General features: G+C 31.0%; 2 protein-coding genes across 5 annotated transcripts in view; both read right to left on the bottom strand.

The window, feature by feature from the left end:
- LOC126734274 (39S ribosomal protein L46, mitochondrial) overlaps nucleotides 1–21,222 on the bottom strand; it is a 245,198-nt gene that overhangs the window by 66,757 nt on the left and 157,219 nt on the right. The window lies entirely within an intron of this gene.
- LOC126734272 (pyrokinin-1 receptor-like) overlaps nucleotides 7,474–21,222 on the bottom strand; it is a 534,619-nt gene continuing 520,870 nt past the window's right edge. For both annotated transcript variants that reach the window (XM_050437817.1, XM_050437818.1), the window contains 2 exons: nucleotides 14,080–14,282; nucleotides 7,474–13,462 (listed from right to left, as the gene is read on the bottom strand). In XM_050437817.1, coding sequence (XP_050293774.1) covers nucleotides 13,111–13,462; nucleotides 14,080–14,282 — 555 coding nt within the window. In that variant the 3' untranslated portion in view covers nucleotides 7,474–13,110. The remainder of the gene's footprint in view (nucleotides 13,463–14,079; nucleotides 14,283–21,222) is intronic.

Raw genomic sequence — 21,222 nt, 5'->3', positions numbered from 1 at the left:
TAATTGGTTAAGTCTGTCTCTTGCATATAAACTCCTAGACAAAATTATCGCACCACTAATTATTTTGTCAAGAAAATTTAAATAAAAATAAATATCAGTTAAAACAGTTATAATATCTTTTCTCGTATAAAAAGCAGAGCTGGACAAAAACTATGTTTATGCTTTATCATGGAACATGCTGCTCGTGAGGAGTGAGAATACATCCGCAGGAAAGTTTTCATAATTTGATACGAGGAATGCTGCGAAGACTTCAAGCGGTCATGGTGCGATAATTTTGTCCAGGAGTTTATATAAACATTTTCCTAGGATTTACCAAAATTGTTTTCTATGTTCGAAACGCCAGCTTTGTTTTTTAAACTTGTAATAATTATATTTTCAAATGAAGTTCCGTGACATGAAGTTAAAGTTTTTGTTAGTTTTGTGCTTTGATATATGTTGAAATGCGTCACGATATTATTACAAATTTCCAAATTGCTAATACCTACCTTAAACTTTGTTTTGCGTTTTGAAATCAAAATTAAATGTAGAAGTAACGATGATGTTTTATAACTCTTATAGCTTCCCTTACAAGTTGTTGCAAGTTTAAAGATTTTTTACAATTATAAAACGTCGATATATTTAACTCCCATTATCAGACGGTTCAAATTTATATCATCACAACAACAGAAAAAATTTTAGAAAACTGTTGAATGTCATTTTCCTAGAGTTTAAAATATTTGAATTTAACCAAGTTTCAGAAATTCGCATGATATCATAATTACCCTTATTGATAATCTCCCTGTAATTTCCCTGAACATAGCACAAGCACACATGCACTCAAAAAACATATGTAAATTCACCGTGTTAAATATTAAGAAGAAAAGAATAGAGAATAGTAATATTAAACAATGTGGCACGAATGTATAAACGAAAAAAAAATACAAATGGTCAAAACTCTCTTTTAGTTTCAGACATGTAGCTTAACCCCACATTCAATATTTTCAGAATATTTTATTCGAATATTAAAATAATGGCAATATTATAAGACATAATCAACGACAGAAACATATCTCTGCAATATTGCTTTTGTAGATACATGGTGCTTTTAAAATTGAGTAATGTATTTTAACTACCTGTAGAACTTATCAAAAGGAGTTATTATAACAAAAGTCACCTATATAAAAGTTGAATATTAACATTATGTAAATACAAAAACATAAAAATTAAAAAAAAAATAAGATTGCTAATACTCAAATTTTTTGATATTCTCAGCGAATTCCGTGTAAATTCTTACCGTTTTTTACTGTCCTAACCGTTTCGTATCTTTTTCTGCACTTCATCAAATATGTATCAGTCTTTTATTCGTGCATATTTTATTGCTTACGAAAACAATGAACTGCAGGTTTTATGCAAAAATTTTTTTTTCTTTAAGAGAGTATCCGGCATAAATTTAGTTATTAGTCTTCGTGACAGTGGATATTTAAAAGAACAATGAGAAGGCCACGCTGGAAGAGCTGCTCAACTTAAAATGTTATAAATTGAGGAAGACATATTTAAGAGATAGTCGATGACGACCCAACAATGGGTACTAGAGCCATAGCAGACCAAGTTGAAATTTTTCATAGTGAAGTCTGGAAAACAATACGGTAGGTAAGTATTATCCTTATATAATTAACAAATTGGTTGATTGGTAAAAATTATTTATATTTTCTTCGACACAATCTGCCACAATTATTAAAAGATGTTCCTCAAAATATAATATAGATTATGTCATTATGGCTATTGGAAAGAGTTGAAACTCCGAAAGGTAACTATTTTTTTACTTGAAATACTCGGATGATATTGAGGACTGATTTCGAGGATTTATAATGTTGCCACATGGTTGGGAATATAATTTTTAGTATGGAGTGTGATCTTTGCAAAAAAACTTCAAAGCAAAAAAGTTCTAAACTTACGATTTTTGTCTGCTGATGGATGCGAGTCTCGTTTATGTAAATGCCCCGGAATGCGAAGCACTTTAGTTTGACCCTAAATTTGTATTGTAAACCAGTATCTTATAGAAGAAAAGCAAAAAAAATATTGAAGTTCAAGACTAGATAATAAGTCACTTAGAAGCATGAAATAAGGACTTGAAAACTTAGAAAGAAGTTTCAAAGTTTTTGCAGGTGGGAGGTAAGGATTTTTTTTCTAAGGTAGTAGAAAGAGGAAATCCTGAATCAGTTTTCCTGGTAAAACTTACAAAAGAACAAGAAGACATTATAAAAATGGTCAAAGACGGCGCAACAATGAGTCTTAGAGCCATAGCAGCTCAAGCTAAAGTTTTTCCTAGAAAAGTTCGAAGATAACACGACAAGAATGTATTGTTAACAAGATAACGCTTTGTACCCGTTGCCTAAAGATTCTCGAACCATCGTAGAAGAGTTGTATTTTGCCAGTGTCTTTTATAACAGTTCAGCAGAAATGAAGATTTTACGAAAATAACTTTGTGTACAAAACATATTTACATGATATGCGGTGCAAAAATGGCGAAAATTTCATTTTTGTCGTTCAGAAGATTCCCCTACTGTAAAAAGATCTAATTTTCAATACAGATTTTCATTAAAAACTTGGACTGATGTGGTACGTGTCATATACTTATTAAACCCCAGTAAAATTTCTTTAGATACAATCTTTCACAGTTTCACAGAGTCTGTTACAGAGGAAAGGGGAAAACTATTTAAGTTAAAGAATAGATAATACGTCACTTAGAAGCAAGAAATAAGGATTTATTGAGAAAAAAATTAAAACTTGGGAAGAAGTTTAAAAGTTTGCAGGTGGAAGATAAATATTTTTTTTCTGAGGTATAGTAAAAGAAGGAAATCTTGAATCAGTTTTGCTAGTTAAACCTACAAAAGAATAAGATGTTACGGCAACAAAAAAAGGATATCAGACAAAATATTGATTCTCCGAAAGTTGATGTCTCCTATTTTAGGGACGTAAAAAAAGGTGAGGTCGTACACGTGGATGGCTGTTCAGATAAAAGTTAAGAGATAAAAGATTAAGTAGAGGAGCTGCGTCAACAACTTAAAAGCCAGTTAGGTCAAAAATATACAGTAGAGGTCTTAAACATAAAGAAACATAAGCTTAAAATAAATAATGCAAACAAACAAGGCATTAGTATGAATGACATAGATACTGATATAGTAAACTTTATCATCAAATCGAATAACTTATATGTTGATGAATATTTTCATACTAAAATAATGAAAGAAGCTGTAAATCCATTTAAAAATATAAATCTGCATTTGAAGTTGGTCGGAATACTCACCATATTTTGCTATATTAATAAAAAGTAAAACTCGGATGATCCAGGAGTTTGGTTTTAATTACGTAAATGTATTATAGTTTTTTTAGTTGCAGGGCCTTTGTTCATTATGCTAAAGAATGTAACATGAAGAAAGTTTTAACCATAATTACAAAGATTGCAAATCAAAGCCAAAAATATATACTTAATGCGTAAAAACAAAAAAATGTAGATTTAAAAACGTAGACTAAATCATGTGACATTAAATTAAGATTTTCCTTGTTTGGAGAATTTAGTAGGATTACAAAATAAAGCAAATGATTATTTGTTAGATTTTCTATGACACTAAAATGAGTTTCTATGTAAAATAAGATTGATGCTCTAAGGATTGCTCATTTGAGTAAGTTTACACTTCAGATCCGGACATAGTACATCTGTACTGCACGTGACAGATAATATAAGCTTTAAATAAAAGCATGCTCGTATTTGCGTCTTGGGACTAAGGCTTTTGACATAATCAACCACGACTTACTTTATGCAAAGTAATCCTCTCTCTCCTTTTCTAAAAGTTATTTATCAGTTAGACTGAAAACTGTTCGAATTGATAATAAATATTCGTCTGCTAAAACTGTAATATCTGAAAGAACATATTCAGGGGGATCAATAAATGGACAATTGCTATTTTTTATTTATATCTTCGAAATTTTAATGTGACTGCGAATTCATACATTGAACTATGTTGTGAATTTATGTTGACGCTACTTAATTACCACAGTACTTTGCCCCTAATGATCTGGCAGAAACTGAAGAATTATTGGAAAGATCTGTATAGCTAGAAAATGCAAATTTGGGCTGCTTTTTTGAAAAGGCTAAACATTTGGGGTACTTTATTAAATAAGATTTATATTCACGTTTAAATTTAAAAAAAGGCTTTACGTAAATAAAAACAATTAACTTTAAAAACATTAATTTTGTCAACGTTTTTTTTGTTATTAATTAATATATTATGGTTTTTTATCTGTGCTTAAATTGTTATTAAGAATCGCTTACAGATAGTACAGAAGTGTTGTCGCTTTATATTTGGCTGTTGTATTGTTTTGTTGTTTGGATGTTACAGCCAAAATTACACCCTTGAAATAACTTAAAATTTCAAATTTAGTAATGACGCTATGTAATCTGTTTGGTTAAACTACTAGCTTCTAATAACTTTATCATTATTTCATAGATGTTTTACTTATAACTCGGTTATATTGCATAATTCCTTAAATCATAATGTTAACAATTGTTGCTTTAGATCCCCAAAGTCTATAAACTTAGATTATCCCAAAAGAGTGTATTTACTTGGTGTGAGAAGTATTTTTTTTGCTTAACTTTATTTCTTGTCTTAGAATTATAATCATAATAATAATTAATTATGACCTATTATTATAAAAAGTGGAAGAAAATTATGGCTTATTATATTTTTAAATATCTAATCTATTTTCAAAATTCTTTTAAAGTTATTTACCTGCAATGTATTAGACCGGTTAGAAAGAATGGTGGTTCTGAATATGAACCAGATGTTTGCAGATGCTATTGTTAATCTAGAAACGATTGGAACAAGAAAACCACTATATTGCATACATTTTGGGAACAATAAAATGTACATTCTTCATTTTCTCACGTACTATTCCTCCTACTCATCCTTTCGATCTTCAAGTCACCTATACAATTATCGTTAACCTATTTAAATAACGGTAAGAATAAAACTGGCTGGCTGTACTTTTTCATTTAATCGGATTCAAATTTTCTTCAGCAGGTGATATCGATTTTTCACCCCACGTTCTATATATTCGAAGGGCCCTTATTAATGAAATATATTCGCGTATAGGGTAGAAACCTTCACGCGATCCTGCTCTCCTAATCAAATTTCCAGAAAAACATGGAGATCCTTTATTTTTGGTTGAATTAAAAGTAGGATAGATCCAGAAATTCGTACGCAATTCTACTGCTACGTAAAATAATTTATTATAAGTATCCTCTTTACGATTGCACGTTCCTAATACAATTCCCAGGAAAACCAATGTTTCCATGTCTTTATCAATAAGTATGGCGGTAAATACAACTTCTTAACTTTCCTAGTGAAGTTGCAAATTCTTTGTTAAGCTATGTAATCCTGATAGCCGAACTGCTTTATGGAAACTCCTTTTATGCAGTGAAGGAGAGAGAAAGTTCACGTGTGAAACTCGTCTTCCGTTCTGGATGGATATCATAGGGAACAAAGGATATGACATGAATTTTTCAAATAAAAAATTTTTTCTCAACGAAAGTGTATTTTTAGTATATATTTAATTATTAGGCTAACATTACCTGTACTTCTCATACTGATTAATAAACAATCATTTACCTCATATATAACCATCATCATATTAAATTTAATAAACTTCTCTCCCTCGTAATACATATATTCAAGGAGTCCTGAGCACTCTAAAATCAATTTTAACGCGTTGTTCGATAACCGTTAGCGATAAGGGACAATGAATAGCTACAATACCCTACGCAAATTCTGTTCTCCTGATTAAAATGTCCTGAAACTGAAACTCCCGGAAAACTCCGGACGGCGAAGCTGTAGCTGTGAAACTTCCAGCAGCTGTTTCAGCTACAACTGATAAATTGTAGACTCTCTATGATAGCAGCTGCGTAGTCTAGACAGTTCAGACTGTGTTCTAAAGACAGTTTCAAGCCATTGGCCGCGGTAAAATGGAAGGCATGGTGGCTTAGTCAGCAATGCCATACCTGTATCTATTCATAGTTAAAGTTTCCCTACAGCAGTTTGTCTTGGCGAGTTTCCACGAGTCAGCTTCTTTGGAGCAGGAAAGCAGAAATGTAAGAGAGGTTAACATGGAAATGTGAAGTGAGTGGAGTTAGTTAAAGAGGAAAAATGTATTAGAATTGAGTTTTTGGTTACTATAGAGCTCAACATTAACATTCAAGTGAGAAATAAAAAAAAGTTTATAAATTACAAAAAAAATTATTAGTCTTACAATGCTTGTGATTTACTAGAAATAGGAATTAGTACATCATATTATTACACAATACTGTAAACAATGAAGAGTTAACAGAAGTTTAAACAGAAAAACATTTCTTTTGATTCAAAAAATTAGAGAATTAAAACAAGATTTCATACATTTATTATAGATTTAATAAACAATTTACTGATATGTACCAAACTCTTATTCATAAATTACTTCATAAGCCTAAAAAACATAAAAAATTTCTGCCGAAGTTTGGAAAAATATCTTAAATATCTGAACATACAAAAAATACCTAGACCTGAAAAAATTACTACAAAATGCATCTAAAAGAATCGAATAAAATACATTTTCTTTAGGAAAAAATACTAAATACCTGGAATAAAATGAAAAATTACCTTAAATTCCTAAAAGATATGAAAAATTATTTTCAATTTAATAACTAATAACTTTAAAAAGCCTAGAACAAGATCTGAAAAAAATTTTAAATAACTTTAAAAATCTATAAATTTCATAGATTTGTTAAAAGATCACTTAATATCAAGCAGTGAATAGTGGTGTTTATAGGAAGCGACATAATTCATTATCTCTTGGCTTAAGTAAGGATTTAATTTTAAAAATTAATTAGAATTCACCCATTCACCCATGGAAGAAAGTAAATTAGCAATAAAAGGCATAGAAATTCCATCACCACCTGGATATGTAATATTTTTTAAGGACTTGTAGCAATATTCTTTATTTGTGCTCATTATTGACCAAATCAATTATTTTTAAGTACCCCTTGTTATATGACTTTAACTGAGAAACTCCATAAATAATTTTGAAAAGTTATCGAAAGTCCCTTATAAACCTTTATCACTTTGCTCAGCTATCCAACGAACTTTTCCAGTTCTCCATATTTACCCCACACTCATCCTGCATTCCTGATAGCAAAAATCCTTATCATGGAAACTCCCTGAGGAAAAAGGTTTCCGGGGTAATAATAATAGGACATTCTCTGGTTGGCTGGATGGTTTCTCCATTTCCGTTACAGATTATGGAAGAGTGTGGAGATTTTTTTCATAGGGCATCTTTTATATGGTTGGCCAATTATATGCTCTTTTATTGATTAGTAATACCCTTTAAAGTGTGCTAACAGATGGCGTAAGTTGAATCTGGTAAAATTTATTCTAATATGTTGTGATAAATAAAATACAAATATGATAATAATCAGTAACGTTTATTTCACATTGAAACATCCAATACCTACTTAGACGTATATTTTATAAATATTAAAATATGTTGTACACCTATATAATGAATTTCTAGGTACTATAAAATTATGCATTAAAATTAACAAAATACAATTATTACTATCTAATGTAGGGTTATTGGAAAATCTACTTAGCACTAAAGTATCTTGGTAAAAACATGAATTTTACAGGTGACATGGAGTATTCTAGATAAAACATTTAGTTTTCCTACATATAATTTTTCAGAGAGTTGTTAGAAATAGTCCTTAGAGTTCTGTTAGAGCTAAGACTTGTTCATATCTATCAAAATAAATTATACGCAATATAAACATATTACACTCTTCTATATCGATGATAAATATGGCCCCAAGAATCCATTATTTGACTACAACAGATCCTAGAGGCATGAACATGCCACAAAAAGAAATCAACGTCAGCAGTAATCGAAAATATTAAATTAATTTAGATGATACTAAGATCCTCGATACTATTTTGTTATATTCGATCATATTTAGAGAAATTACTTATTACTTATATGGTAATAGCCTATATAATCAATATCATAATGACGGCTCAGGTTCTAAGTTGCTTTCAAGTAACATATGATTCTGTCAGGACCGGACGATCGGTAAAGGATCAGAGACTTTAGAAAATCAATGAAGAACTTATTCAGGAACATTCTATCTAGAGGAATAGACTTTATTTTAGGCCATTTGGCTACAAAAATATTTTATATTTTAATTTTTTAAGTTATTTACAAAAAATAAGTAATATTGTAGTTGTGGATCACATAACGTTATTTGTATAATGAGGTCATGATAAATGCTTGTCACGAAAAATATTTTTATATTTAATTTAAAGTTTTTTTGGGGTATTCGAGACCTAAAAACGGCAAGATTGACACAACATTGATACATCTTTGGTTCCTTGAGATGAGGTATATACATCACAATATGAGTCTAAAATTATAAAAAGCCTATAATGAGATAAAAGATGATTTGCAGGTAATATAAAGACTAATAAAATTATTTAATTAAATATATTTATTTCTTTAAGTGCTAATTCGATAGTTTACTCGATGGCGAGGTTTATTTTCATTTAGCGTAATCTCAAAATCAGCCTATCTTTTGAATCCCTTTTTTAATAAATACTGTACTTTCATGGATGATGCACTAATACTAATATTTCAGATCTCAGTAACTCATTAAAAGATTAAACATTTTCGCAATTTCATAAGATTTGCACTGAGACCACTATGAAGTTTTATCTCAAAATTTTCATAAAACACCAAAAGAGCTCTGAAGACTTGGATGATAACAACTAAGAAGATTATAATAATTTCCCCCAGACTGATAAAAATATTACAAAAGATTGTTGATAAAATCGTTCACAGGATAGCTTTTTCATATTACTCCTATATAGATCAATATAGGAATACTGAAAAACAAACCAGATTTCCAGATTGGTGTCGAATTTCTTATTTATAATAAAATAACTAATGATGATATGTGATGCAATAAGATAAAGTGGTCCAATAAGATAAAAGTTGTTCGCTTCAAAATGAGCTTTAAGATTTAGACTATTAAAATAAAGATAATAGTGTCGACAATAACATATTTAAAACGGATTTGCTGAAGAAATGATTCAAGTCAATATCAAGTTGAAATATTATTGAATGACTGTAAGAACAATATTGTTTCTATTTTAAGGCTGATAAATATAATAAAGTTGTTATTTTAGACAAAGCAGTATATTTTAAATGAGTTAATGAATTTATTAAAAATGGCACATAAAAAAAATTTCTACGTCCCTTTATCAAAAATCCGCAGTTAAAACAGCATTAAATGATTGTAAAAACCCTGTTTTCTCTTTAGATACATTCAAGCTAGAATTTTTAAACCTTACGATTCCGAAATTATTTTATTTAGCGAAAATTCATAAGCCTGGCGCTAAAATGACACCTGAATTGTTTCCACTATAGTATCATCGTTAGCCGAACACGTAACATTTAATATTCGAGTATAAAATAAGAGTTTTGATTAGTAGAAAACCGTCTTGTGATTTTAATGTCACACCAAAGGTTTCAACCATATGACTCAATCCAGGATTTGTTTTGGAAAATACTTTAAAAATATAAATGAAGACGGTAATTTTCTCTACAGTGATGAAAATACTACGCAATAAAAAAAACAGAAATTAAAACTGAACTTCATTTATATAATATTTTAACAAAAATTATTCTTAGCGTTCCTACTCGTTAAATAAAAAAAAATCGTCTAAAAATAATGATCAATCTTGGACCACCTTACAATCATATCGTGCGGACTATGCTGGGTTTATTGGTTTGCTCCAATTTTATTTTTTAAACAAAAATTAAACAAATTTGACGTGGCTGTATTTGACATAAATGAGAACGAACATATTTAATGTTTTTTTTTTGTAACTATTTATACGTTTTCACCTAAAATTTTAAATCTCTCGGATATTCATATTATATTTTGATTCAATACACATTCATTCAGTCATTCAATATTAAATTACGTTCTGAACATAAAAGCAGCTTCTGTTATTTTTGTTTCATTTTATGTATCGAGCAAATAGTTTTTTAGATTCAAAAGCGATTTTTTTGTTTCCAGATAGGATGTGTCACATAATATGTGTTACACTTTAAAAATTCAAAAGTTATAGCTGTTTGTGGTTATTTCGAAATTAGCAAAAAAAGAAATAAATATGGTAAATATTCTTAACAAAAAAAAACAATACTTACCATTTGAATGAGAGCAAACAAAGACCTTAGAATATTAGATATAATAATTCTTGACGTTATAAAAATTTATAAAATAAAAGATCTTTGGTTACATATTTTAACAGTAAAGTTTTCTATCCTAAGATTTATGTCGAAATTGTAGTTAAAGCTTGACACAACACGACTATTTTCTAAACAATGACCAAATCTATAAATTATGTTCTAAATAACCTTTATTCCTTTCTTTTTAAATTATTATTTACAGAAAAACTCGTTTTTGATTTTACGTACCTAATGTCACATAGACTGTAAAAATGTACTTAATTAACATAATATTAAAATCTATTGAAATATATCACAAGCACAAAATATATTAAAATTATTTACAATTTTATGGAAAGTACTTAGATGCAGAAATCATAAATTCAGCTGGCTTAATATTCATTTTCAAATAATAGATATCGATTTACTAAGGTTGATAACTATAAAATTATTTATAACTAAGTATTGGGTCGACGTCTATGCCAGCAGGACGCCGACATTATCATGATTATAGCCTTCATATAGCCAATAATGAGCCAAGGTTTACCGTAAACTAATGGGAGGTAATATTCAGAACGACGGAAAATCACAGATCTCCTTCAATTATATATTGGTTTTAATGGCCATACTATAGGGTGGCAAATGATATTCAAAACTGTAGAAAGTTTTGGAGTATTTGAAATAAAATTGATATATTACTTATCAGCTAACTTGACAGCAAGAATAATCGTTATTTTTTATCTGTGGAATATTCCGAAGATGATTTCCTTTAAAATTCTTTTATCTTCTCTAATATTTGTTTCTTAATTCATTACATTGGTGGTCTTAAATGTAAAGATTTTTAGAATAGGTGTAAAAGAAAGAAATAATAACAAGCTTATTAAAGCTTTTAAGTTATTTAATAAAAAATTCTACACGATATACATCCTGGATTAATTGGACTAATATATACAGATTGGAGAAGGGATTATTATTCATATAAAGTTCCTAACAGGCGAGATATAACCCGCCGCCGCGACAGTACGCTGGTGTTCGAGGTTTGGGCTTGATTATTTAAAATTTTATTTTAGTAAGGGTCTGACGTTGAAAGAGGCAAAATTTAAAAAAAATATTACGCGGCATTGGTATAATAATTTTCTAATGCAGGAATTATATGTGTAAAACCCGCATAAATTCGTAGTTACAATTTTTTTATGCTGTGCATTGTATATTAAAAATTAAAGCGTTGTTCATCTTAAAATAAAATCGAAAGTAACCAAAATCATAAACCTAATAAATAATTTTTTTAAATAAAAGGTTCGAAAAGACCCTCTTTTTTAGCTAAACAAAAGGTTAGCCTATTGTAAAAGCTCTTTCTTATTTACAACAGAGTTTAAGGTAAAATTGAATTGGCGGTAACAATTTTATTTCTCATTTCCTCTAAATCCGTTGGCCTACTATAATGACGTATATAAATAGTCTCCTTAAGATAACCCCACAAATAAAAGTCATTTGGTGGCAAATCAAAAGATCTTGGAGCCGATTTAATATTGCCAGTTCCACTAATAATGCGGTTAGGAAAAGTATTTGTTAAAAATTCTTTTACTTTAACCGCCTTATGAGGATATATCAGTGAGGAATTTAACGTCAAGAAGTTTTGTAGGAACTCAAGGTGTTTTTTAGGCGTTCGAAGAACCATCAATGAAAAATGGCCCAATAATAATGTCACCCAATATACTAGCTAGATATTCAACTTTTGAGGGTATTGAGTACGGAACTAAAAACTTCTGTGCTCGTTTTCCTGAGACTAGTAACGAACAATGGAAGGATTGTGTTTACCATGCAACAGAAAAGAGGACTCATCTGAAAACAAAATATTTCCTGAGAAATTTTAATTTTCATTTGCCTTTTCCATCATTGTTTCACAAAATGCAATTTTTTGTCACTGGTCTTCAAAAAATCTCCTCAAAACACCTTCTGAGTTTTGAAATATAATTCCCAAATACTCGTCACAGTTTTATGGCGCATACTCAGTTCATCTCCAACACTTCTGCTCGATCGTGTTTAATCCAAAACTAAAGTACTACAAACCATTTCTTCCCGCCGTTCGATCTCCTGAACCCTTTCAATAGGTGGTTCTTGAGCTTTAATCTAAAAATGTCTACATGCATGTCTCAAAATTTAACACGATATTTAACAAAGTTTTAGCACAAGTAATCGGTCTATTGTTTCCATAAAACTTACTCATTTGAACTTTACTAAATTTACTCAATTGAACTTTTTAGAAGAGGTCTAAACAGCCATATTGATAAAATAAAAAAATATTAATAAAAAAATTAAGATTCAATAGTGCAATATGAAAGATTGTGCTGTGCCGAAAATAGAAAAATACAGGATCGGAATCCGCCGCGCCGCTTATTAATCAGAAAGTAATTAAGAAACACGGCTTTTCTTCCATTTATAATCCCTATGTGTAGTGTTCTATTCGTCAACCTGTATGGTTGATGTGAAGACTTTAACCAATTTATATTGGAAACCTAGACTTGTAGGCTGAAACGAGAACTGGCAGGTTTGTAAATCAGACTCAAAGATTAAACTTCTTTTCCAAAATACCATCTTCGTCGTAGGATACGTCCTTAAAAATAATGATGCTTTGAGCATTCTAAAGCTTAAGTACTACTAATGCCTCAAACAATACACTTCACTATGTTTTACAAACATTTCTTCAAAAATAAATTTATTTCTGCAACTCTTTCCTTAAAAATATCAAAAAAAATTACCCTAAAATTCAGTCTCCATGAATCTACGAGCCATTAGCTTTTCCGAACTATTCTCCAACTATATCTGATCATCTTTCATGTCGCTTATGTAGGCGGTGAGCTCGTCTTCTATCGCACCATGTTCAATATCCTTTAAGCTACTGTTGCTAATATCACAAGAATCACATTTGCTACCCGTTTTGCTTCCTTTCCGTTGAAATTCTATGCTAATTGGACGTTCGGCAAGTCGATGATTTGGATCTTTTGCAAGACAGATAAAGTATTGAGTGAATTTCCCTAATTTGGATCCGTTTTGTGAGTCATGAACCACGGGCAGGGAAGGGCAGTTTGAGTAAATATTCCGGGATTTTAGAGAGTTTACTCGTTGATTTTGGGAAGGATTCGCTAATCGACGAATAGAAAAATTAAATCTGAAAATAAACAAAATAATATCATTAAATTATGGTTAAGATCACAGAAATTTTAAGTATTTACTGCACTTAAAACAACATTTACAAAAGATTGTAGAATAATAAATATTAAGCTAATATCTTATCTTCATCTGTACACCTAGTCTTAACTCATAAAAAGAATGACGTCTTCATAAAATTTAGAATAATACTTTAAGTATAATCAATAGACTTACGGGACAAGATGAGAATTACTTTTAAAAGGATCTACAAATAAGTATTGCTTTGAGGCTCTATGGGATTTTCTTTAAGATCAAAGCAGGTCATCTGATTTTCTAGTAATTTCCAACTATAGTAATCTTAAGATGTGTATTTTTTTCTTAGACTGGATATATCAATTGATCAAAACTATCGTTACATGTGCGAACAGTTTAACCTCCTAATATTAATTGCTCTACTATAGGATTTGACAAAGAATCAATGATCAGTGTCTCAGATAATGCTGATTCCATAAAAGTTGAAAATTACCTTATATATACTGCTATAATTAAAAATTATCTATCTCTGAAATCTGGTCTTTATTCCATTTCTTATGTAAACTGATCAAAAATAATATATTTTAATAGACAATATCTTGCCTGGTTGTATTGCCAGTAAACGAATCGTTGGAGTTCTTGCATGTCAACGAGGTGTTCGTCGGAAATGTTTGGTCCTTGGCAGAGTCTTCCGTCGATTCGGAAGGGCAACCCACTCCTCTCAGGTTCGACTTCGAAAGTATAGAGTATTGTTTCGGAGGCTTACCACGTTGTATTCCGATACCGCAGCACTTGAAGAGAGTCTCCTGAAATTCAAGAAAATTGTCTGTTATTAGTTATAGTAACTATTCTGCCTCTCGTTAAAAAAATAAATTGAGAAAGAAAATATATTTCAAGAACAATTTCAAAACAATATTGCATTTTGACAACTTGTACGGATTTCATATATAACCGTTCCATACAAATTATATTTTATGCTTTAGCATTATTAAGCAGTCCTTCGTACAATGAATAGAGTAATTTAGGAAATTAGTAACTTATGTATGGAAGAAATGTAATTAGCTACTATATGATTACATATAAGAGACAATCTAATATTTAGTTTGATGTGAATAAAATGTTATTAATTTTACTACAATTGCCCCTTTTTAGTTGACAATATTTCCGCAATTCTCTAATTTTCCATTTCCTCAAAAAACAGCTGCCCGGAGAGTTAATTGGATCATTCGTGGCTAATGCAACAGGAGGGGGAAAATGTATGGAAACAATGTTTTTCGAAAACGTAATTTCTGTTCACTTCTATCTCTGTCCTATGGGCGTAAAATAGGTTTAGGCTGGCAGACGAAAAAAAACCGTATTGTTCAATTCATTGCATTGCCTAGTAAATTTTGATATGACGCGGAATATTTATTGAAATAGATAATATTGCCTCAGTACTGTTTATGTGGTAGAAATGTGGTGTAAAAACTTCACTAAAACGCTTCAGTGAAGTTTAAAATTTTTTTGAATGATATATATACTCTTATCCATAAGTCACATTTGCCACTGCTTTTAAACAATACTGGCTTCATTAAGTAGAAAAATATTAAATTCTAGTTTGATTTTTACATTTGTAATTTTTAGTTAAGTTGAAAGTAAATAATATTACCTTAAAAGAACCCAGAGTATTAGTTATTTCTAAAAAATTGGTAACCAAAGATTGTGATTTAGAAGTGATGTTTTTCTGGTACATTAGAAAATTGCTAAAAAAAACTATTTGTTTCTAGCCAACCGTAAAAAATTTAAGAGGACTATCCTGGAAGACTTGCCTGATTTATCTTGATGACATAATTGTGTTAGGAAAATCGTTTGAGGGCTGTATGAAAAAAAAAAAAGACCATCAAGCCCAAAGACCAGCATGAGCTACGCAGCTTCTTGGGGATATGCACTTATTTTCGACTGTCTATTTGCCGACATCGCAAGACCATTGACCAGGCTGACAGAAGGGGAACGAAAACTTCAATGGTCCCAAGACGGTCAGAAAGCTTTCGATTACCTAAAAGAGGCTCTTTTATAAAAGGTAAAAAACACGAAATCTACAGCATCACAAATACATTTATTAAAATAACGAGCTTTTTTAGCTTTTATAAAAGTGTATGACCAGCATCTTTGGGATAATGGATGAGTTTTTCGAGTTGAAAGAGGCTCTGACAAGTGTATCCTTTATTGAACACCGACCCTAAAAATGTGGGCATAGGAGCTGTGCTCTCCTAAATCTAGGATGGCCAAGAAGAAAAAGGATTAGATATTTTATTAAGATGGTGTCCAAGCCAAAGCGTGGCTATTAAGTCACTCACCAAGAGTTGATTATTTTCAAGGCGATAGAGCACTTTTACAAGTAACTCTATGAAAGCAGGTTCATGCTGCAACTGACTATGCAACTTAAAATGGATCATTCAATTTAAAAATCCCGAGAGTCAAGTAGTAAGATAGATTGAAATACTACGGAAGTTTGATTCTGATAGTGAACACCGAGCAGGGAGAATCTATGGAAATACAGATGCTCTATCAAAAATATCCCGTCCAAAGGCCTGCAAATATTTACAATGTGCAAAGATATCTGCTTAGTTGTTAAGAACCACCATCGTCGATGATACTTGGCTATGTGGATCTTTTAAGAGACGAAAAGGAAGATCCCGATATCCAGATAGTCCTAACTAGGATAAAGGAGAGGAAAAAGCCAACTTATGAAAAAGTTGTTCCCAATGTCAAGTCATATTGAGCACAATTGAACTCCCTAATTTTGGAAGACGGACTCTTGAGGCGGAAAATAGTTGACCACGAATGCAAAAAGGAAAGGGCGCATCAGAAGTAACAAAGACCTGGAAAAAAGTGAAGGAAAGATTATATTGAGTCAATAGCAAGACAGGCGTAAGGGACTAGGACTAGCGTAGCAAATACATTATATTTATGGTAAGTATTTAAGATAGTCACGGTCAAAGTAGGAGGCTTGGATGCATCAATACAATGTGGAAAGTTTATTTAAAAGAATTGCCATTGATGTCGCTGATCTATTTTATCCGAATAAGAAGCAGAGAATAAGTAAATCGTGGTCATAATGGACTACTTCCGCAAATAAATTAAGGATATTTTTGGAGCTACATTTGGACTAAGGATAAGTTTTTGAATTCAACTCGTTCCAGAACAACTTAAAGTGTATCTGTAATACACTTGTTATCAAGAAAACGAGAAGTACTGCATTACACTAGCAGTCAGATTGCAGGGTCGAACAGTAGACGATAAAGTAGTCTCTAGCCACTTAAGAGATTTTGATAGGTTTCTTTATTTGGTTCTGCTGGGTTATCGATCGGCCATTCACGAATGTACAGACGAGCCTCCTGTTGTGGCAAGAAAACTTCGTCTCCCACGTGATCTAAAATTTTTTGCCCGTTAGGAACTGATGTCCCCAAAGAGTATTATGTGAGTGAGCTGCGTAGAAAAATAGATGCCATTCATAATTAGTATGCATTTCGATTCCGAACGCCAATCACATGAAGGACGCATATGATGGCAATGCCAAAGATCAGAGGTAAAACAATGGTGACTTGGTATGGTTCTATCACCGTAAGAGCTAGAAGGCTGTATCACTGAAACTTGGAACATCCTGGAATGAGCAATACAAATAGCTGCAAGCTATTAACAATATTCTTTACAGAATTCAAAAATCGCCGGAAGATAGGTAGAGGTACCAAAAAGGCGGCACAACAGAAACCAACGTATGAGAATATTTTGAACATTTTGTGCTTTCTAAAGAAGGAGTTGTTTGCCAATGATCAGAAGAGCCTAGCAGTTCAGAAACTCAGGACAGAAGCAGCAGTTCAGGACTGAATAACCTGGACTAAAGGATAATTCGATGGTAGAAGTGGTCTTCAAGCAAGTTCTGATGGATTGTTATATGCCCCAACGTTTTTTTCTGAAGTAAAACATTGATTTTTATTTCTACAAGAGATCCTGTTGGAGGAAGGAATTCTTCTGTCGATATCGACATCCATCATCTTTGTAATCATTATGGGATAGAATGAGCCTAGGAAGAAGGTAGATTAATGATACTGGCAACGCCGCCAATAGCACCTGTTCGACGAACATTCCGGAATGAAACAAGCGGGCACACCGCACATCAGTATAGAATTTAGAATATTGGTACTATATTTAAATCAGACCTAAATAGTAGTAAATAAATATAACGTCAATACATATTTCTAGTGATCATAAATGATCGCGCTTAGTAGTGTAAGTGTGTAAATAAATCAGTTGAGTATTTTTGTGCATCAATTGTCCTTTTTGTCAATTGTCAATTGGCAATTTTGTTAATAAATCTTTTAAAAATAAAAAAATAATATTATGAAATATCATTTCTTTTTATCTCTTGTAGAGCCCTAAAGATGAATTAAATATAATTTGAAACGCTGGTTCGAAGAAAATAGTTTTCTTCAGCAATCGAACAATTTTATTAATAATAATAACAATAGTATTGTACCGGAGACAATTTGAACATATAACGTCAGGATGCACATCTCTATCAGCTGCCGAATATCTGCACCGACATAACTGTGTGGCAAAAATTATTTATCAAGAACTGGCAAAACTTTATCATCTAATTGGCGAAACTTGCTCCTATTACCAGTACAAACCAGAAACTGTACTTGAAAATGACGACTTTCGCCTCTACTGGAACAGAAATGTTTTGACCGATAGGACGCTGACTTCAAACAGACCAGATATAATCTTAATAAACAAAGCCCAAAAGCAAACCTTTCTAGTTAACATAGCAGTGCCAAATACCAATAATGTCCTAGAAACGACACACACTAAACTTGCTAAATACGCAGATCTAGCTCACGAGATAAAACATCAATGTAGGCAAGATAATGTATATATATACTCCCTCTAGTTAATTCATCCACTAGAATTGTCCCTTTAACACTGTCCAAAAACCTTAACGCATTGGGTCTTTCCGCCTGGACGATTGTCACTATAAAGAAATCTGTTATACTGAATACATGCAACATTGTTCGAAAGTTCTAAATCTACCACAGCAAAATTCATCTTGCCTTCAGGCCGATGAAATTAACAACACCGCTATCAGCGAGCTAAAACAGAACAATAATATTAATAATAATCGTCTTTTATTAAAAAAAAAACAACAAATAGACAAATATTACAAATGAAAAAAGAAAAAAAGGGCGAAGTCTAGCCCAAGGTCACTCAAACTTAACCCTAATAAAAAATAAATAAATTTCGGTAATAATAATAAGATAAATAATATGAAGATGACATATTATAAAAAAAAGTTTTTCATAAACTTTCTCAATATATCGTTAAAGAAACACCTGTGTAAAATATAACGAGAAAAAAAAACGGAATATTTTCCAAACAAACAAAAGCTAATGGGGTCAAAAAAAAGAAAGCAAAAAGACTAGACCTGACTTTTAGCGTGGAAAATTTCACACTGAACCGGCAAATTGTGCGTGCCTCAACAAACTTGATAACCGGCAGCTGGGGACAATATTTGAAGTAGCTGTGAACCTTTGTGGGAAATAGAGGATTTTATTGTTTTTTTTTTCTAACTAAACTGCGCAGTTTTTTTGGGTAGATTCCGATATGTGATGCATAATTATTAAATTAGGCCTTATTAGTTTTTATGCTATGGATATTTTTTCATTAATTGAAACTATTATATCATCAGTGAGTGTAACTAAGGGTTCTTATTTTTATATCCCCATCTCAGTGTGAGATATTTTTGAGAATTCTAATAAAATTATATTCTTTTTATTCTCAAGTAAACTACGCAGGAAAAATATAAATTATGTAAGACCCAGGCAGTAGTATAGACGTTGATATAAAATATATTATTGGAAATTATAGAAAATAGATATTAGAAGTATGTTTATCTGACAACCCTTTATCGTCTTTCTCAGAATTTATAGCGTAAAGTATCAATTTTGTTTAGTTTTTATCTTTATAATATGGATTAGTGACAATTTTGATACATGCGTATTCCATGTCTATAAAAAAAAACTAATATTTTTGGTCGCGTGATACCTTGAATTAAAACTAATTTTATTCTCTACATAGCCTATTTTTATTTTTTTATTTTATCTATTTTATTCATTCTTAAGAAATTTTAATAAACGTGATATTTCTCAAAAGTTTAAATTTTTCAATTTTGTTAGTCGCATATAATTTTTTGCTGATCCAGGTGTTACATTCCGAAAATTCAAGTTATTTTGATGAAAAGTTTAAGATATGGAGTAAATACCTGCAAATTTCAACGCTTTTGGTAGTTAAGTTATTCTTACTTTGGTATCGATGTTTTGTTGACGTGAGCAATAACAACAGTACCACGAAGTATTTGTTTAATCTAGTCCTGATGATATTGATAACAAGCTTTGATTTATACGATGCAAGAATGAATTGAGTTGATGGGTCTTTATTATCAACAAAATAAGTCTGCTAGAGCAGAGACACGTGCTTTTAATGGAAATTATCCGGATAAAAGGCTAAATCATCCTTATGTAATGGATTTGATAAGGAAATATCAAAAAACAGGGTCAGGACAAAAATGAACTTATATAAATAGCAATATCCAGTAAGAAATAAAGTGTTACAAATTGTAGTGTTGAGATAAAACTTAATACATCTGCTCGGAAAATTGGTACCACATCTGGCATGTCTAAACGTACCAGTCACAAACTTTTAAAATTAAAATTAAACTAGTTTATAAGCTAAATGTAAATTATTTTTATCTTTGGGTATACTTTAGTGATTCCATTTATTTAGAAACAATTGTTGACCCTGGAGCGATAAAAATCCTTATTTATTTCGAGAAACACATACGCAGTGACCTCAAAAACTTAATGTATGGGCTGGTATCCTGGAAGATCATCTTGTTAGACATTTTTTTATTAATACAAATCTTAATGTTGAAAATTATTTAGGACTTCGGCCAGTCAGTCCCCCAGAATAGCTGAGTTACTTGAACAAGATTTCCTTCTAGAAAATAAACTGATGTTTCAACAAGATGAGGCACCACTACAATATGCTGCTGCCGTTCGTCATTTTTTGAACGCTTGTCCTTATTTCCTAGACGATGGTTTGGCCAGAGAGATACCGTAGAATGGCCTGATAAATCTCCCGATCTTATCCCTTTGAAATTTTTTTTATGTGATCATCTAAAAACTAAAGTCTTTGCAACAAAGCCCGACTCTCTTAAAAAAGAATAATAGTTAACAAATATCAGTTAACAACCGCAGAAATATTCACTAATATGCGCATCCGTTTTAAATAATAATTGTACTTTTCTCGAGAGTAAGCGAAGATATTAGCTTAGAACATTGAAAATTTATAATATCATAAAAATTTGTCACTTATTTTGACAGCGGCAAAATAATACTATTCCTCTTTAATAAATTTATATTATATTTATATCATTTAATAAATGAATAGTTTTTTTCATATAAATATGATAAGATACTCTATAAAGAAGTCAACATTCAAAGTTTAATGAATGTAGATCACGTATATTAGAGAAAAAAAGGCAACAACATCGTAACGCGGCTCAATCGCATTGTTGATTCCAGCGACACAAGTATTCTTTATTAATGACGTGGTCAAACAATATTTACATGATAAACATTTATTATTAATAGATGCTTTAAGATATAAACAATATTACCGTTTATAAACTCTTTATACGTTTTTTTAACG

This window comes from Anthonomus grandis, chromosome 3 (genome assembly GCF_022605725.1).
Source record: "Anthonomus grandis grandis chromosome 3, icAntGran1.3, whole genome shotgun sequence".
NCBI lineage: Eukaryota > Metazoa > Arthropoda > Insecta > Coleoptera > Curculionidae > Anthonomus > Anthonomus grandis.
Note: the sequence above shows the minus strand (reverse complement) of the source record. Positions and strands in the feature narration are given on the sequence as shown.